Source organism: Coccinella septempunctata, chromosome 4 (genome assembly GCF_907165205.1).
Source record: "Coccinella septempunctata chromosome 4, icCocSept1.1, whole genome shotgun sequence".
In the NCBI taxonomy this organism is placed as follows: Eukaryota; Metazoa; Arthropoda; class Insecta; order Coleoptera; family Coccinellidae; genus Coccinella; species Coccinella septempunctata.
The window spans coordinates 6,074,357-6,092,942 of NC_058192.1; the positions used below are offsets into that span (position 1 = coordinate 6,074,357).

At 36.8% G+C, this 18,586-nt stretch overlaps 2 protein-coding genes across 33 annotated transcripts in view; both read left to right on the forward strand.

Moving 5' to 3' along the window:
- The window catches only part of LOC123311439 (basement membrane-specific heparan sulfate proteoglycan core protein), a 148,733-nt gene that overhangs the window by 97,222 nt on the left and 32,925 nt on the right, over positions 1–18,586 (forward strand). For 28 of the 32 annotated variants that reach the window (XM_044895392.1, XM_044895394.1, XM_044895397.1 and 25 more), the window contains 2 exons: positions 17,433–17,549; positions 18,035–18,145. In XM_044895392.1, coding sequence (XP_044751327.1) covers positions 17,433–17,549; positions 18,035–18,145 — 228 coding nt within the window. The remainder of the gene's footprint in view (positions 1–17,432; positions 17,550–18,034; positions 18,146–18,586) is intronic. The other 4 variants (XM_044895401.1, XM_044895412.1, XM_044895416.1 and 1 more) reach the window with 1 other exon arrangement.
- Positions 10,180–10,780, forward strand: LOC123311441 (ATP synthase subunit s, mitochondrial-like). The gene has a single exon (XM_044895426.1). The coding sequence runs from the start codon at positions 10,203–10,205 to the stop codon at positions 10,767–10,769; it is 567 nt and encodes a 188-aa protein (XP_044751361.1). The 5' UTR covers positions 10,180–10,202; the 3' UTR covers positions 10,770–10,780.

The window sequence follows — 18,586 nt, forward strand, 5'->3', positions numbered from 1 at the left end:
TTGTAGCCAAAACTCTGAGGAGAAATAACGATGCAAATTCGTTTCGAAATAACGAATACGAATTCTAGACGCTAAAACGATGTTTATTAGTCTTGGGATCAAGGTAGATTTCTATTGACAAGTTCAAGAATTCCGATTTTACCTGTAATCCTTCCTTGCGATAACCTCCGCTACATTCCAGAGAAGCTGCATCGCTAATGTGTCATTGTAACATCTCACCCCCACCCAACCTCATACGCTCTGTTCCCGAAATGTAATTGACCCATTTACAAATGGAGTTATGCCTACGGAAAAGCTCAAGATACATCTTCCCCCATAAATGGATCTACTCGGCTTGTCTCGTCGAAGAATGGATCAAAGTTCCCGGAACTTCGTCTTAAGGAAGGCACATCAAAAATTAGATTTATGAGTGCGCTGAGATATCTAACGGTATTTGCCGAGTCAATAATAAATATGCTACTTCTTCCTACTCTTATACCGAAGAGTAAGTAGTATTTTTCATGCGTATCTTTTCGGTGCGTTTCAGCTTGAGGATATGGAAAATGCGGAGGAATTAGAGGAATTTCAAAGTCGGATTCTTTCATCTCAGTGAATGAAAGGATAAGTGGATTTTTTCGACGATGGCAAACGAACTTATGTTACCGAATCTCCTCAGATGTCAAATCTGCGCCTTAAACAAGATAGATATTATTAATTAGCCTATGTGGCCAAGCTGAGAATATCCAGGAAAGTGTGCAGTGCAATCTACTAAAACGTGAAATAATAATGATGATTTGTCAGATCTACGCTTAACTAGTATCAGTGGAGTTGATCTATTGAATCTATTGAAATTTCCACAGATTATCTTTTGAAACACGTGGATTTTATGTTTGGAAACAATGCCTCAGCTTCCAGGCTTTTACGCGAAATCTGTTGAAGGAAAAATTCGGCATAATAACAACCTTTGTATGGAATTTTCAGCATTTGATCTATTCATTTGCAGCTGTTTCTGACAAAAGGCCTGTTTCCACATTCATCAACACAATGAAAAACAAACAAATCTGCCTGTGAATTATCCCATAAAATAGCCCGAAAAGAAGCGTGCTAATCATCTGGGTTAGAAATTTCGATCATATTTTGCATTTCCCAGAATTTATGTGAATCCCTTTTCTCGATCCAAGAAACCACGTACTGGATGCCGAAGGTTTGTCTAGGAATTAACCAAACACATTTCCGAACAAAAACACTAGGAATTTCATACTTTCCTATGTCGGCAAACCAGCATTCATGAAAATTGTAATCCGCGGATCTTGATGAATTACGAGGTTCACGGTGGAAAAAGAAGCAACCGAGGCAATAACAAAACGCCATGAACGTGACTGTACCCCGGGCTGAATTCGAGGAATCAAAGAATAGACGAGAAAACCCGGCTCTCCGAGCGAATTTCAATACCCACAATAATATGTACCTACGTATGTATACCTTTTAACAACAAATTTATTCCGTTACTGTTATTTGGCCCACTAAAACCGGAACGATATCGATTTTCCTTGTTTATAGGCGCTTCATGGCGGAATTCACTTTTCCGAACCTGAATGGGACTAATATTTTCCCCTTTGAGCAAATTTAGATTACATTTATTTCATAACGCGCCATGCCATAAAGCCATATAGTATGCAAATATCATTTTGTAGTGTGTCGTCAGAGGAAACATAAGTGAGGATTTATTGTGCTGGAAAATATGGAGGAAAACAGGCATCTTTCGTGGGAGCACTTTATCTGCCATCGATTCTTTGTGTGGTTGTAGAAAATTTGATTTCTCAGGATAGTCATAATAGTTGTTTGACAAAATAGGCCATTTTTCATCGAACTCAAACCAATGGGGATCTAGTAGCAAATTACTACGAATTAAGTTGAATAATTTTTAACCGAATTACCCCTTATGTACGTCAATACTGTTGATCATATCCTTGATCCAGTTCAGGCAGATGTCCAGAGGATTGACCTAATAATTCACTAAGCACAAAGAGAAACAAACAAGAACTTTGTAAGGACCTCACTATTTTCAAAATCTTAGCCAAAAAAACAGAAATTTTCCGCTTTCCTATATTCACAACCTGTACAACAAGAAGAGCTCGAAAAAAAGATATCCTGCTTTAGTTACTTGAAGAAAAAAAAACAACTCCAAGAAAACGTTGAAGTTACATGTATCCGAAAGTGGCATCACGAAAAACTTTGTAAGGCCCTCTACTCTTCCTGAATTAATCGCTGAAAAACGACTGTCTTGCACTCACATACTACAACACGAGGATGTATTTATATCTATTTAACCTAGACCAGTTCCATGTATAAAAAAAAATATAACGTTACCATAGCAACGAACAATAACTCATTAGAAGTGTCACTGTGTAGTTTGAGGTCAAAAAAGTGAACCAGAGTTACGCAATAAATTCAAAGAAAAAAGATGTCCACCGAAATTGTGAAAATCGAAAAATTGGAGTATCGAGCCATCATCAAGTACCTGTATTTAAAAAGGTTAAGAGGTAAGCAGATTTACGAAAATATGCTACCCTTGGTGATCAATGCCCTTCGTATGCGACCGTGAAAAATTGGACTTCAATCTTCAAAAGAGGTAAATTTTTCATTGAAGATGATGACCGATCGGGAAGGCCAGTTTCTGTGTCAGTACCCGAAAATATCGATCCAGTTCATGACATGATTTTATCAGACCGTCGAAATGTGCTAAAACGGATATCTGAAGCACTGAATATTTCATACGAACGCGTTCACGTCAATTTGGACATGAGAAAATTTGATGCAAAATGGATCCCCAAATGTTTGAATGTTGACCAAAAGGTGTGCAAGGGTAGAAGCATCGCGCTCGATCTGAAAACGATGTAGACTTCTTAAACCGAATTGTCACTATGGATACGACTTGGGTACATTACTACGATCCAGAAACAAAGCAACAATCGATGGAATGGCGACACTCTCGTACTCCAAGACCTAAGAAGTTTCGTGTCCAAAAATCAGCTGGAAAAATTCTTGCTTCAGTTTTTTTGGATTGCCATGGAGTAATCATGATTGATTTTTTGGATAAGGGTAGAACAATAACCGGAGATTACTATTCGACATTACTGACCACTCTACGGGAAAAAATTGAAGAGAAAAGTCGCTGAAGGCTATCCAAAGGTGTTTTGTTTTTGCAGGACAACGCCCCTGTACACAAATCTCATGTTTCCATGCAAAAATTCGTGATTTAGGATTTGAATCACTAGAACAAGGTGAAAATCAATTCTCACCGCAAAGTAACGTCGAATGCTACAGACAGTCAACTCAGGCAATATTTTAGGTGTTCCTCTCTATTTTCTGCTAAGTTTATATCGCATTCAAAATAATACAGTGGCCTAATCATCAAAACATTTTTTGAATTTCAGAATTCGGATACAGTACTTCCCTTTTATATCTTCAATCGACTGAAAACGAATGCCTCGTTTGTGTCAATTGCTCGAGGTAGCGTAGTAGAGGCCACAACAAAGCCTCCTATCGAAGTGACCATTTCTTTTGATATTTTCTCCTTCACTTGCACGCCTTGCCGGCGTTGACAATTAGTTGATTTGTTTTGTATTTCCCCTTCTGCGCCCAAAGCGAAAGTTTCGAAGGGCCAGTCCATAACAAGTCATTTCGGACGACTGCCTGCGGTCTTTTCGACGTGAACTTCCGTAAGAGGTAGACCAGTTTCCGGCTTTTTTTTTCCACCTTCCTGCTGGAAACGGTGCACACATTCCGCTGTTCATTTTTATCGACAAATTGAAAATGGCCAACGCTTGCAGAAGACAAAGCTGCCGGGTTTTTCTCTACGTGTAGTCGGCAGTGGGAACAATTGTTCGATGCGTAATCCAGAGATCTCCTGGTTTCTTTGTTCCTGTTTCACGACAGTATTAGCTTCACGTCAAGGGAATTCAGAAAAACGTATTGTGGTATAGCGGAGTACTTTTGTTCAGTCGATATATTCAATGATATACAGGTTTGTTTACTGATGTGTGATAAACACTGCAAGTTTTCAGAGAATAGAGTTTTCAGCTCAAAATTTGAATCTTACGAAGAGTTGGGATGATTTTTAGGGGTGATTATCCCTCGGTTCAACGAGACTTGTTGTGTATCAAAATCGAGACATGATTTCCAGGAATTTTTCATAGTAGCATAAGGCTGTCGTTTCTGTCCCACGGGTTTTCCATCTCAGACCATCCACCGAGCAAATGTTGATAGACCGTGAAGTAGAAGCTCCAACATTTGTTTTGTGAAAAGTCCGCCATTATGCTAATGAACCATGATGATCCATATCGTGTCTGTCTGCGATATTCCCTGAATGGTATGCGACTCTGAGCAACCCTCGCTCCGTTTTTAGTAGCGTTATAAATGACTTCGTAATAACATAAATATACTTTTCTTATTTCATCCAGTCGAACGTCGAAATTGATTCGAATTGCTCGTTTGGTGGATCCTTCTTTTTCACATCACGAACACTTCCCTGATCTTCCGTACGGATACTAAATATCGACGAAAAAAATCGCCGACAACAACGTTACGAGTTTAGCTAAATTGCTGATTGCGGACTGTGACAGCTCACGAATGCTGAAATTTTGAATTACGCCATAAATTATGTTAAAAGTCGTTTGGATTCTAAACTTGGGCTATATCAAATTGATAAAATATGGGTCGAGTCTGTGGCAGTTTAAATGATACATAAGATAAAGCATTCTTCGAAAGCTGAAGAGAATAGTGCCATTGTCAAACTCCAGATATCAACTTTCTTAATGAATAAAATTTTTTCGAATCGACTAAAGATGTATTAGAAGTATGAATTCTAACTTCTTGACATCAATAGAGCATGTGAAGCTACGTAAATCTTTCTTGAATGTCGGCAAATCGTGAATTGAAGAATAGGAGGCATTGGTATTACTGAATGTAATGGATACAGGTACTGCATATTGTTCTATGTGTTCTCTTCTTATCCATTTTCTGTTGTTGATATTTCGAATATTTCTTACTTCGTCTGCAAAGTGGCAACCTGAGTAACCCCTAATACTTCAAATATCCCTCTATTGCTCTATATCTTATATAGATATATACTAAAGTTTCAGATAAAGTATACCGCGTCAATTGTGCGCATTCGCCATTTTGCAATTTCTGGAGAGCTGTAGTTATAACTACATATCTATTGATGATGGCTTTCACTGTTTGATAGTAAACAAATATTCAAAGTTTCCGTTCTGTGATCGCATGGATGTTTTCATCGCTGAGTCCTAATGAGATCCAATATCTGCATAGAAGAAGAAGAGCCCTTTCAGAATAGAGTCATTCGGGGTAACTGAGCGCAGTGGGTAAGTGTGCGCAGTGCGTTTATCTCGACTATGCAATGTATGAAAGAGGGTGTTCATTTGGGTGAAGCAAGGGCTCAGAATCGCCAAATTAGTTTTTCATAAGAGTGCGCCGTGCGACGTTTCTTTAACTTTTTATTTGCAATCAATCAAATTCACTAGTTTTCTTGTTAATTTTTAGCATCTCTCCACATTCTGCCAGGTCCAAGTTCCGAGTCCCTCGGTGTTAAACAATATTTTATTCGATCATGGGCATATTTATCTAAATATACAATAAAAAATTTTAGGTTCTCTTAGCTGCTCAACTCTATAAGAACGTCAATTCAAATTTTGACTTACTGAGGAATGTGTGCGCATAGAATTATTATATGGGCATTAGTTCAGTGAGGATTAAATTATGACATTGTTGATTTTCTTGGTTAAGACTCGATCAATATTGTCCTATTTGTTCAGAAAAATATGAAGAGCCACCAACAGGGGAATGTATCAAGTGTTGTGTTCACCAAGAATTGTGTCACGAACAATAATGCACTGCTTGTAAAAAGGCGCTTCTGTATTGACAATAAACAGCATTTCTCTAATATTGTAATATTTTGATGACATTATTTTGTAATTTGTTTTGATTGTGTGGTTCACTAAGCACTGCGTTCACTTACCCCGTGAGGGTGCGCACACTTACCCGCAATACGGGGCATGTGAACGCACTCCGACTTTCTCTATTAAATTCTTTTTTGCGGAAAGAAAACGTTTTTGTTTGTTTGCTTTTTGATGTTTTCTTATAGATTAGAAAATTCTCTATCTTATGAATATGTTTTAATTTTCCTAGCTTCAACATTTGAAACAGGGTATGGCTTGAAAGGCAAAAGTGCGCACAGTTGCCCCGAATGACTCTATATATCATTTTTAGCTCTACTATGACTCTTCTGGATGATGCGCGAAGTTTTTCGAAAAATTCCGAAGAAGATGGAGTGCATTAGAAGAGCCAATTTCTAACACTCAATAAAAAAACGATCGCACAAACTGTTGATGAATCCATATAGTCAAATGACTAATGATTCTTCTGCAAAACCGACTTCGCGTGTACGAAAAACATTACCCCGCTGTGTCAATAAGCAATTACTCCTATAAATTCATTAGAAGTGTTCTCGTGCCGATGTTACGAAGTATAAACTGTGGGTTTAAGATCCAACATTCGGAACGTTCTGTTTGGCGTTCGCTCCACCTCAATTTCCTCGAAACTGCCCCGATTAGGAGCAATCAACAAACGGCGAATCATAATCATTATGCTCCTTTTTAATTGCCAACTTTCATGTCGGTGTTGACGCTCTCACCGTGATTAAAAATTTATTTTCGGTTGACGTTTGTTTTCCGGCTGTCAAAGGGGTTGATTCTGGGTGGGTTCCAGATTTATCGTGTTTCACGTTGAATATTGCCGGCGATTAACATTAATCCCTGTATGAATTGTGATTTTTTTTTTTCGGTGTACATGGTGTGAAAAGGATGGTCCTCATTTTACGTTGATTGTTGTGAATTTCCGTATGATTAACAATTCCATATCCTTAATGCATTGTCAAAAATCACGTTTTTGAATGACAATTATCGATATTGATATTGTACTGCTGAGCATTTTAGAACTGCCACCATGGGAAGTGAAGTTTTTAGTTTTTTTTTCAAATAATATGATAGAAATACTTGAACGTCCTCGTTCTCAAAAATGTACCCATGAAAATTACAACGATAAGTACGTCAGTAATAAAAATAATAATGAATTTCTCTGAACTCGCGAAGTACTCAACGAATAATGGTAACAAAATAATGATTATGTCACGTTCGGTTAGATGCAAAGTTCCAAAAATAAATCCATTGAAACAGCTCTGAAATTCGCATGCATTCTGACTAAGAAACACTTATAGTTTTCAGCATATTTTACAAAAGAGATATTCGAATATTCCCATAAGTAGTGAGTTCAAAGTTCAATCTCTTGTTGTAACATATTTCTGCATTAATTGAAATAACGTTGTAACTTTATCATAACCAGTTCATTTAAGTTTCATGAAACTATCCAACTTTCGTGGTCAGTCACTAGTGGGAAGTGATCGATCATTTACTCAACACTTTCGTTATTGGAAATATTGACGAACGTACCTGCAGCAGTTCACCACCATTTCCATCAAATTAATCATATTTGTATCATGTTCGTAACATGCATCTTTGATATAAAAAAGTCGCCATTATAAACTTGGGTACAGGTCAACCAAATTTTACTTCATTACTTTCTCTCCTCATAGAATGGCCGCTCAATTTCAGTCTTTCTGTTTTCTAATAAAAAAAGACTAAGTATTTTAAAAACCCACGACGTCATCGCCCCTTGAATTCTTTTGAAACTATTCATACACCCTGTATATTCCTCGACGTCAAACATATCTGACATAACAAAACATCACGACATACACGAGGAAAACTTACTTCCTCCTACTATCATTCAGAAGTTTTATAGATAAATATTCAGCAGAGCGTATACAGATTTTATCATTTAAATCCCCAATGGAAGCAACGTATTCAACGTTGTCATAAATGTGCAACTCTAGCTTTGCTATCGCCTTTGCGATCTCTTATATCCACGTTTTTCCGTGGTCTATTAAATATGAGTGACATTTACATGTGTGCGTATTTAGCAAACAAAGGATTATTTATCAGATTTCATATTTTAAGCGCCAACTCCTCATTCCATTTCAACATAATTGTATATCCTCCATTCTAGTGAAATATTAGCAGCTTTTTCTGATAAGTGTTGAATGTCTACTCTTTCATTGATAATTGTTGTACAGATTTCTATGTAAAATTAGTATAACTGTAAGAATGAATAGATTTCATTTCATGTGGGGATTCCTACCGATTTTTTTCCATTCCTAATATTAGCAATTCCTTCCTAATGAAAATTTCAAATCATCATATCTTACCGTAGAGCATACAGGACATACGTCAGTCGGACAGCTTCGTTTAAAAAATCTGCCTGTAAAAAAAAACTTCCCAGCTGAATTTGTCGTTCCAAAATGATACAATGTGCCTGTTACACATTGACATGCTTACATGATAATTCGATATTCATTGTCGGAGGGTTTTCATTTCGTCGCAAATGAGTCGCCTTAAAATTTTAATGAAACGATATTCCGTTATCAAAGCCTCTTTTCAGTCGAAACTGTGATCGTGCATTCTCTTTCGTCTCATAAACTTTTTATTCGAACCTAATTCCAGAGGTAAAAATTTTCATTGCCTAATTATGTCCCTCCCTTTTCATTTTTGCTCATTCACGAAAATGCTTTTATGAAGTGTTTACGAAACAGGGTATATCGTGAAACATTCGTTGCTCTATTTTTCCTTTTTTTTGGAGATTTATGAATAAACTTCGCCGTTGGGTAAAGAGCAATTTTTTTATGACACTGTATTTCTTTTACTTCACACAATTTCATACGAATATTTAAATAATATGAAGAAATTAACCTGTTTTAGTCATGGTGGTTCACATATATATTAGAGGAGGTGTATTCTAGTTTTCGATTGAGGTAAATCCAGTTATGGAATTGCCTATTATCTCTCCCCAGTTAACGACTGTCAACTATGCTACATCTGTGAAAACTATCTCACAAATGACATTCATTCTGCGCTAACCTATTTAATACCTAATATATTCCTGCTTTGAAGACGTTCCAAGGGCTGAGTGCGTCTATTTATACTGCGAGGGAAGATATAAGGTAAACTATATAGAAATTCTGTCCTCCTGCGAATGAACTCTAAGTATAGCAAAGTTTCAAATTTACACAGGGCAGGTTTGTTTACAAAGGAACGTCATTTGATGAATCATTCTCTCGAATATACAGTCTTCCAAAGTCCTTAAAAAGCTTCATCAACTTCAAAGGAACCGATCGAATTAAATCAACAAGTGGTATTATAGAGTAGAGTGAAGTACTTTTACGTAATTTTTTCATCATAAGTATCTTCGTGATTTTTATTTGAAGAGTTAAGGACTAGCAAATGAGTAGATTTTCGAGTGGACACATTAAATACGAATTTGCTCCTACTCCTGTTACACTTCATTCGATGGAAATTGTGATAGAATGAAATTTGTAAATTATTCTTTGGCATCGATTGAACTGTGGGTTATTACCATTTCTAATTGCTTCTTGGCTCAGCTTCCATTTTTTTCAACCCTTGAAATATACACCAAGATCATTAGCACAAAACGAGAGTAATAATTAGACCCCTGAGTATTCTAGGGTTACCCAAAAAATGATAGCTCAGAGATGAACGAAAATATCCTACAATTAGTGTAGACGCTCAAGTTTCCTCATTAATCGGCAGAGTTCACTTACCAACTGCAAAAGCTGAAATTATTCGACGAATCGCTGGACCAAATGTGAACCCGCAGCTTGATTTCTTTCGTTCGTGGTTATTCGAATTCAATGGAATCATTGGAAATACACTTTAAAGCTTTGGACGTGTTGAATCGCAATTCTTATTGGATTTTATTGGACGCTTCTGGAATAGATTATGATCGTTTATATGAATTGTAAACAACGTTCGTATAAGGGAGAATTTATAGGGCACGTGGAAAGGTTTTAGAAGAAAATATGATCCAACGAAGAATTCACTTCACTTTCATACGATTTTCCTTTATATTTGATAAAAAAAAATATTATTTGGAATAATAAACGCCCACTGGCATAGTTAGTGAAAAGGGATCATTCTATGCTGACAGGAACTTGTATCGATCTACACATTTTGTCCAATTATTACATTGATTCTGTTATCAGTGATTGAGTGTCAATTTTGACGCGAATTGAAATGTTGGTCAATTTCATCTCCAAGCATCCCCTAAGGCGGTTCACATCTAGAAGAAATCTGTTCCACTTTATCACATTATCATTCAATCAAGTAGACGAAGAGAGACGAAAAATGTTGGGACCAGACAGAGTATGTGCAGAATGGATACTGAAAAATGGAGGTTCTGTCAGATGGTTAGGCGATACTGAATATATTACCGATTACAATCTCTTACCACCTGAACGTACGAAGAAGTATATTGAAGGGATGGATGCTACAAATTCCTCAATTAGTCATCACGGTTTTCCGCATTTGAAAGGATGTTTAAATATTAGAGAGGTTATCCTTAGGAACTGTTCATATATTGAGGATGAGGCCATTGCAGCACTGGAACATCTGAAGGGGAGTTTAACGCATTTGATTATCGAGGATTGTCCAAATGTTACTCTCAAGGGTCTATCACATGTTCTGAAACAGAAAAGACTGAAACGGTTGATACTGAGAGATTTTTTGTACATAAATAAGAATGAGCTAGAGCATTTCATTCAAGAAACCAGTCTGATAATTCCTTCCTGTCGAATAAATTGAGCATATCAAAATCATACCTCATCAATGTAGTCATAACACGTCTCAAACTGATTTTAAATTGAAATGGAGCACATTTGATATTCGGAAAACATTTCAAACTTATGAATTGCATTATGCTCCTGAAGTCAATAATAATTTCAGTTCATATTGATAAATTTTTCTGACTAACCAAACATGTGGAGCTAGAAACCGTAGGTCAGTTTCGTTTTCAAAGTTTCTGTTTTTTGAGGTTAGTGAATATCTGATTTCTATTGATTTATCACTCCAATGCATTCATCCAGCGTCGATGAGATACGAAATTCTAGGAAGGCAATAGTGATTTGGGCAAACGTATGTCGCCAGTGAAAATTGGTGAGGAAATCTCGAACAAAAACGGATGGGGAGATTAGAAAGGTCACTGATTTTCTCTGGGGAATGATTCAATCACTCTGCCAATTTACGAAAGTAGCCTTTCACGAGCTGGGCGAGAAACAAACTGAAGTGTAGCAAATTGTTTACGGTGAACTTCACCGTCCGATGGAGCAACAATTTATGAAATTCAAGGTTGTCATATCGAATTCTCATAGTAACGCTTTATTTCAGCAGGAGAGAAATTGTTTTAGATTGTCTCGATTCGATATTTTCTCTCATACTTGAAGTGGAAGAACCATTATCAAGAATTCGTATAATTCATCAAGTAGACAACATTTTGAAGCCTGAGATTCGGTGTGAGAATACTCAGAGTGAACGTACAGGATGTCCCAAACTCTAGGTAAAGAAATTTCGAGATCTCCTCACTGGATATTTTTTTTGACATCCTGTACATCCAGGCTGAGTATTCTCACACCGAATCTCAACTTCAGTCCTCAAAATTCCATTGCCTACTTTGGTTATTATTCGAATAACAGAATTGTTTTAGATATGCGATATTTTTACCTAATTCTAACGTAATTGTTATAGTTTGCCATTTAGTGGGAACTTGATAAATTCAGTCTCGCAAACACATAGTTTAACTCGCTGATTGATAACCTTACTCCAAGTACGAAGGATGGTGCTTAGTTCACGTCATAGTTACGCAATAATTTTAAACGCAATCTCTCTTTGATCAAACTGCACACCGCACTTCAATATGAACCATATGATTATCCCATGTTGGGAAGTAGATTATAAACCGGGAGACTTTGAGTGAGATTGACAAAAAGGTTCTTTATATACGCCGACATATACCGATAAGCCACCTACATATCGAGTGGATGAAATATTAATTACATATTAAATGATTCCATTAGTAGTTGGATGATGTAGTCATCAGCTCCCATTTGCAGTATCAGGCACTTCCCATCGAGTGCTATAGATAGGTTTTTCAGTGGATTATTGAGGAATATGACATCTGGTAGTATTCCGATATTAATTCCACTGAATTTATATACCACTGGGTATATTTCTTATTATGAGAAAGGAGCGCTTAAAGCCCCAAAAGGATTAGTTTTAGGACAGTAATATAGACAATTCCTAGTGAAAGTAGGAAACAATCAAAAATTGTTTTGAGTTGGAATGACTAAAAAACCAAAGAGAACCTCTATTTAGGGACCATGTTAAACGAGTGGATACAGGGGGAACATATTATGAATACGCCTTTTAAAATCATCAAATGAAATTGAAAAAATATTTGACTCAATGGCGAAACTTGCCGATTTTTATCACCTGATCATTACTAGAATTACTGAGCGTTCTTATTTTGAACCCACCCATCAGAGACGCACATTGTTCATGGCCTCATATGTAGCAACAAAACAATAAATTAAGGAATGCAGACGTTACTAGTAATGAGATTTGTCTGTGCATTCAGATGACATTAAAACAAGCACTTGTTATGCATATGATGAAATCATTATGGGAATAATCATTTGCAAAAATTCAGATTCATCATCATGACACATTTAGCAGACTTTGTGGTATCATCATTACACTGCATTCCTTTGAGATCATACAGACGAAGACTCATGACATTTGTCATCTGAAAGCGATAATATTTCCATCATGAATGAATATTAAATAAACAAAATATAATCCGATGTTTACTTGTTAAAATTGCTCCCAGGATCAACTGAAAGAATATTTGATGAGAAGATTGAAGCATACCAATAACATGAATTGGATGAACACATAAATAACATAATATCGATAGCTTCAGATCAGCTCTGATCTGATATTTCACCATAACAAGGACCTCATAGATCTACCTAGAAGTTTTCCCAGAAACTGTAGCCAACTCTATCAACAAGAAGAAAAATCCAGAAAAGATCGAAGATTTCTTTATTATCATTTATTCATTCTGCCCTTTTTTTCGAACAAAATATTGTGGTTAGAGAATTTTAAGCAGGGCACTTGTTAATCTAGATTTTGTTCAAGGCTACTGGATTTGAAAATATTTTTTCCTATACGTATATTCGGATAGAAAATAGCCAATTTGTTGATATTGGGTTTGATTAGAGGAACTTATAAACTAAAATATCGATAAATGTATTTTCCGAGAAAGAAATCCCAATCATTTTGGGTTAATAGGAGACCTAAGCCAGCGTCTAGTGGAGAAATAACATAATATTGAACAACTGATTTTCGAATTCGGACACATCGTGAATTATTTTCATATGCCCATCATACATTCGTCCAGCAAAATCGATTTTGATGGGCCCTACAGGAAAAACATATCAAATAGTCGAAAAATAGATGATCTGTTTCTGTCATTCATTAGTAGAATTCGTATAGGAAGCATATGCTCACATATTGATCGGTATATGACCAAGTCATTCATTCCGCTCGAAACACTACAATGCACAACGGTTTTAAATGGTCAACTGGTTTAATTCGTTATTATTAGTTATTTATGAGCGTAATATTTTAACGGCGGAGATATTTATCGGTAAAAATCGCTTTCCCGTTAAATGCAGTTAAAAGTATTGACAGTGAATAACCAGCTATTTATCTGATATAAAAATACGACACCAGATCTCGTTTCGTTTTGCTCGGTACGCTGGCTGGGCAGTTCGAATGAGATCTATTCATCAGATCATGTGAATGGTGCAGGGTGTTGGTATTACGTTACGTACATATTTGGTGACAATTTTTTCCCTCCGTTTTTTGTTCGGAGAACAAATAGCTTACATATATCGATAACCGAGGGAGTGAAAAGCTGTTTGTTCTCAGAAATTGAATCTGGGATACAGATAGAAGCTTTTTTTGGTATACATAGGTTCGAGGGCTTATTGAATTCAATAGTGGGAGTTATAGATGCACGTGGTAATCCAAGAACAACCTCGGCGAATAGAATTTATTTCTAGCGCATTCACCAATTTGCAACTCGACCTCGTTGAATTGGGAAAAGTGCAGAGGACGTGTAGGAGGCCTGCAAAAACCTGTTTCTACACCGTTTGTTCCTGGATGGTGTCGGATATTTCAGAAAACCTGAGAAACACTCGTTGCACGGCCCTTTGGAAATACAAGTTCATCGAATTCTATCGTAGAGATAGGTGTTACACTGTGGGGTAATATAACTCAAGCAGTTCGCTTCTTCCTACCGTTATCGTATAACACAAAGACCCGTGTTCTCTACGAATCGGCCGAATATCGAATCATGTAATGCAATACAACCGATTGGCCTCCAATATCAGGCTGACGTATTCCTAGAGATTTGAAGCGGAGGTGTGGAGTGAATTTCTGATGGAAATTCTTGGATCAATTCACGTCACACTGATTTGATTAAAAATCGACGTGGCGGATCAATCGGTGTCCTCTGATTTCAGTTGATTCGGGTGCAGAATCTTCCTCAAAATTTTCACGATTCTTCTCAAGCGATTCCTTATAGAGCTTCAACTTGAAATATGGAAATATTTAGTGAGAAATTGAGAAGGCGTGTCTGATATTCAGTTGTGAATCAGCAACTGACCCTCAATTCAAGCTGTTAGTAGATTATGTAATTAATAATTATCCTCATAATCTATCCAATCCTGCAGGCCCAGGGAAAATATAGAGACTGTAAATGAATAGTTGTTGAAGATCAGTGTGGGTCTTTCATATAATTTTTTGAGCAGCCCCTGATTTGATGAAGAAATTACAGAAATTAAATTGAGCAGATATTCGGTGGTGTTTCCTGCTCTACCGCAATTCTCAGTAGAATCTCAAATACACTGCGCAAAAAAATTAACGCACATTCTGAAAATCTCAATTTTAATGAAAGTTAACTCTACATTGACTTTATAACTTATTTTTTATGTTCTCTCGGTATGGTTTTGAACGAAACAAGACACATTAAATCGAATAAAAATTCAGGATTTCACCGAATCTTATGTGAAAGAAGAGAAATGAACAATTTTCAAAATACTGAAATGCTGATAAGTGATTTAATACTTGGTATTTCCACCCCTTGCGTTAATTACAGCTCGGCAACGACGGTTCATACTCAAAATGAGTGATCTTAAAATTTTCTGATCTAATCCTTCCCAGATTTCTTCGAGTTGGATTCCTAAGTCATTTAGAGTAGCTGGATGATTTTCTGAACTTCTATTGAGATTGTCGCAAACCTGCTCAATCGGATTGAGATCTGGACTTCTTGCTGGCCATTCCATTCGAGAGACTTCAACCTCTTCAAGGTACTCCTGAACGATGCGCGCACGATGGGGTCTGGCATTATCGTCCATAAAAATGAAATTTTCTCCAATGTATGGGTCAAATGGCACATGCTCTTCAAGAATGTTTCTTATACACTTATCAGCATTCATAGCTCCATTATCAACGACCACTAGGTCTGTGCGAGCAGTCAAAGATATTCCACCCCATACCATAATCGATCCTCCCCCGAAACCAGTAGTATTCAGGAAATTGCACTGAGCATATCTTTCATGTGGACGTCTGTATACAAAGGAACGTCGATCACAATGGTAGAGGCAGAATCTAGACTCATCTGTGAAGAGAACTCTTTCCCAATCGGCCTCTTCCCAATGGATATGCTCTCTCGCAAAATCCAAACGCGCCCTTCCATGGGCTGGGGTAAGAGCTGGGCCTCTTGCCGCGACACGAGGCCTTAAATCATATTCTCTGAGGCGATTTCTTATTGTCTGAGTGCTAATTTGCACCTCATGAGTTTGCTCAAGCTCGAATTTGAAGGAGGCGAGCGGTCGCAAACCGTTGTCTCAACGAAGAAACTCTCAAGTAACGTTCTTGAATGGCAGTTGTCATCCGTGGTCTACCCTGTCCTGGTCTTCGGACATTCATACCTGTCTCCCTGAATCGCTGCAACATTCTGGACACACTTATTTTAGAATGGAGCCAATACATTCAGAATCTGATAATATCATCTTTTTTTATTCCTGATGGGAAAAAACATCTGTATTGAAGAAAACCGTTGAAAGAGGATAACATATGCATGCATAATTCTGATAAAAATAATTATCATTGAGAACACCTTCAGTTGTAGAATAAATTTGAGATTTCCATAATGTGCGTTAATTTTTTTGCGCAGTGTAGATCACAAAAGTAGCCACCTTCAGGTTTGGATCCAGTTTATCTGTCTGTATACTAAGCAGCACAGGAATAAGTCGAAAAGCTCAAGCATGTGTGCTGTGAAAATAGGTCCTACGGCAGAAAGGACAAAATGAGGGCTCATCAGATACTTCGTGACCATCCAGTAAGTCAACAATTCGTGCTATGAGCCCGCAGAACATGCCTCCGCTGAGAAATCCGACTGGTACCAAGCACGGAAGGTCTCTCGTCCTTTTCGCTCCTATTATTTATCATCCGAATATTATGCATAAACGAATTTTTAATGAATTGCGTTCTGGGCAGGCTAGCATTGTGGGATGACGTGGCGTGAAAATCAACTATTAGCCAGCCGAGTTATATGATAATCGGAGGCCGGATCCACGAATATATTGTTTCAATTAATGATGGAGAAGTTAATTAAAACCATAATGGGTCAATTCGATCGTCGTAATAGGTTTTGACAAGTTGGAAATCATCGCACGCTACCTGCCCGGTTTATTTGCGGACAGGTATCTATGAATTTATGAATACTGAATTGGTATAGAGGCTGAAATATTCGGAGGTGATCATGGTATAGCGTTTTATAAAAATGAATGCGGGTCCCTCATTTTTTAACATCCTAATATACAGGGTGTCTGTAAACAATTGCGAAGGACTTAGGGAGATGATTCCTCGATGAAAATAAGCAGGGGTAGTTCCTATAAATTTTTTTCGAAATCGACCTCCCTTTCAAGATACAGCCTTTGGAAGGCGATGACGCGTTGACAGTTTTCAATTTTTTTTACGGGTTCTGAAAAACACCGAATCATAAAACTATACATAATATGAAGCACTAAGTGGATGTTACTAACACCATTTTTTCAGATCTCATAACTTCATTATTAGAGGTTGAAAATAACAACCCCTTATGATTTTCCTTCGAAAATAGTCTTCGTGGGATAGATTTTCGAAAAATAAAATTCTCTTATGGTTGCTCATTCAATTCTGGAGAAAAATTGCAAAATTTCGATACAGTCTATACTTTTCTCGGAATAAATAAAAATCAATGAAAACGGAAATATTGATGTGAATACAATTCAGTACCGGCGCTTTCACCATTTCGTTTCTAGCCAGTGTATAAGAAATTCAAGCCGTTTTTTTTTTCAGTATCACAGTGTATTTCCGGACAGTTCCAGTGTGACGATAGGAGTTGTATAAACGGGTATCAGAAATGTGATAGACGGTCAGACTGTCCCAATGGTGAAGACGAGTTGAATTGTCCAGGTAAATTTATAATTTTTGTCAATGTATTTCGTTTAATTGGTTTATGCACTAGCATGAATAACGTGCAAATTATTATTTTTGTTTTGGCTGAATGTGCTTGTATGCATTTTATGCGTAGCATTTTTGATTTATCCACGATTGTTTGCAAATAACTGCACGATGAATTTATTTATGTACATTCAATATTTAAAAAAAATTATTGCTTCTTTTTTATCTTGTACCTGGAGAAATAGTATGTTGCCAATATGAGTTGTTACAGAAACTAAAAATTCATCGAAAACTATAAAAAGTTCAAATTTCTTTGTTTCATGTGCAAAACTCATTTTATATATGCTTTTTTGAATAGAATAGTCTTAGTTAGTGTCAAATAAAATCTCGTCCAGGCACAAAAAATGCTTACATATAACTAGCTGCTGCCAAGCTTACCGAATTGTGAATGAATTCCGTTAAAACGTTGCACTATTTTGCATGTTCGAAATCTATAGCTGGATGTAGCTCAGGCCAATTCGCTTGTGGAGATGGTAAATGTATTCCTCTAGCTGCCAAATGCGATAGAAAATATGATTGTCGAGACCGATCAGATGAGAAGAAATGTCGTAAGTGTTCTCAGAATACAGTTGAAGCCGTATCTTCATCATTGTATCTGCACCTTCATGAAATATTTCATCTGTAGTTCTTCCTAGTCCAAATCCGAACATCGAAATATCTGTCCGCTGAACTTTCTCTCTCAGATTTCATAATCTCTATGCTATAATAAAAAAAGCTTTCTCAAGGTGACAGTGGGCTCAATCTTGGAAACGGAAGGTTAAAAAAAAAGTGAAGTAGAATAAATCAGAGATACTGAATCTACGGTTAGTTTATCGGATGATTCATTAATGTCGAAAAATTTATGTTCAAAATATATCTAAAAAGAAATTGCTCATATATTATGTTTGTACAGAAAGTTTCGTTTTGATTTTGAGGGGTGTTGACGTTTGTGATAATATTATTTCCAGGATTGTATCCCACCGAGATGAGAAACCGTTACCATCGATTTC

Bases quoted from the DNA above. Each gene is read 5' to 3' on its own strand.
- LOC123311441 (XM_044895426.1), top strand. From the start codon at position 10,203: ATGTTGGTCAATTTCATCTCCAAGCATCCCCTAAGGCGGTTCACATCT.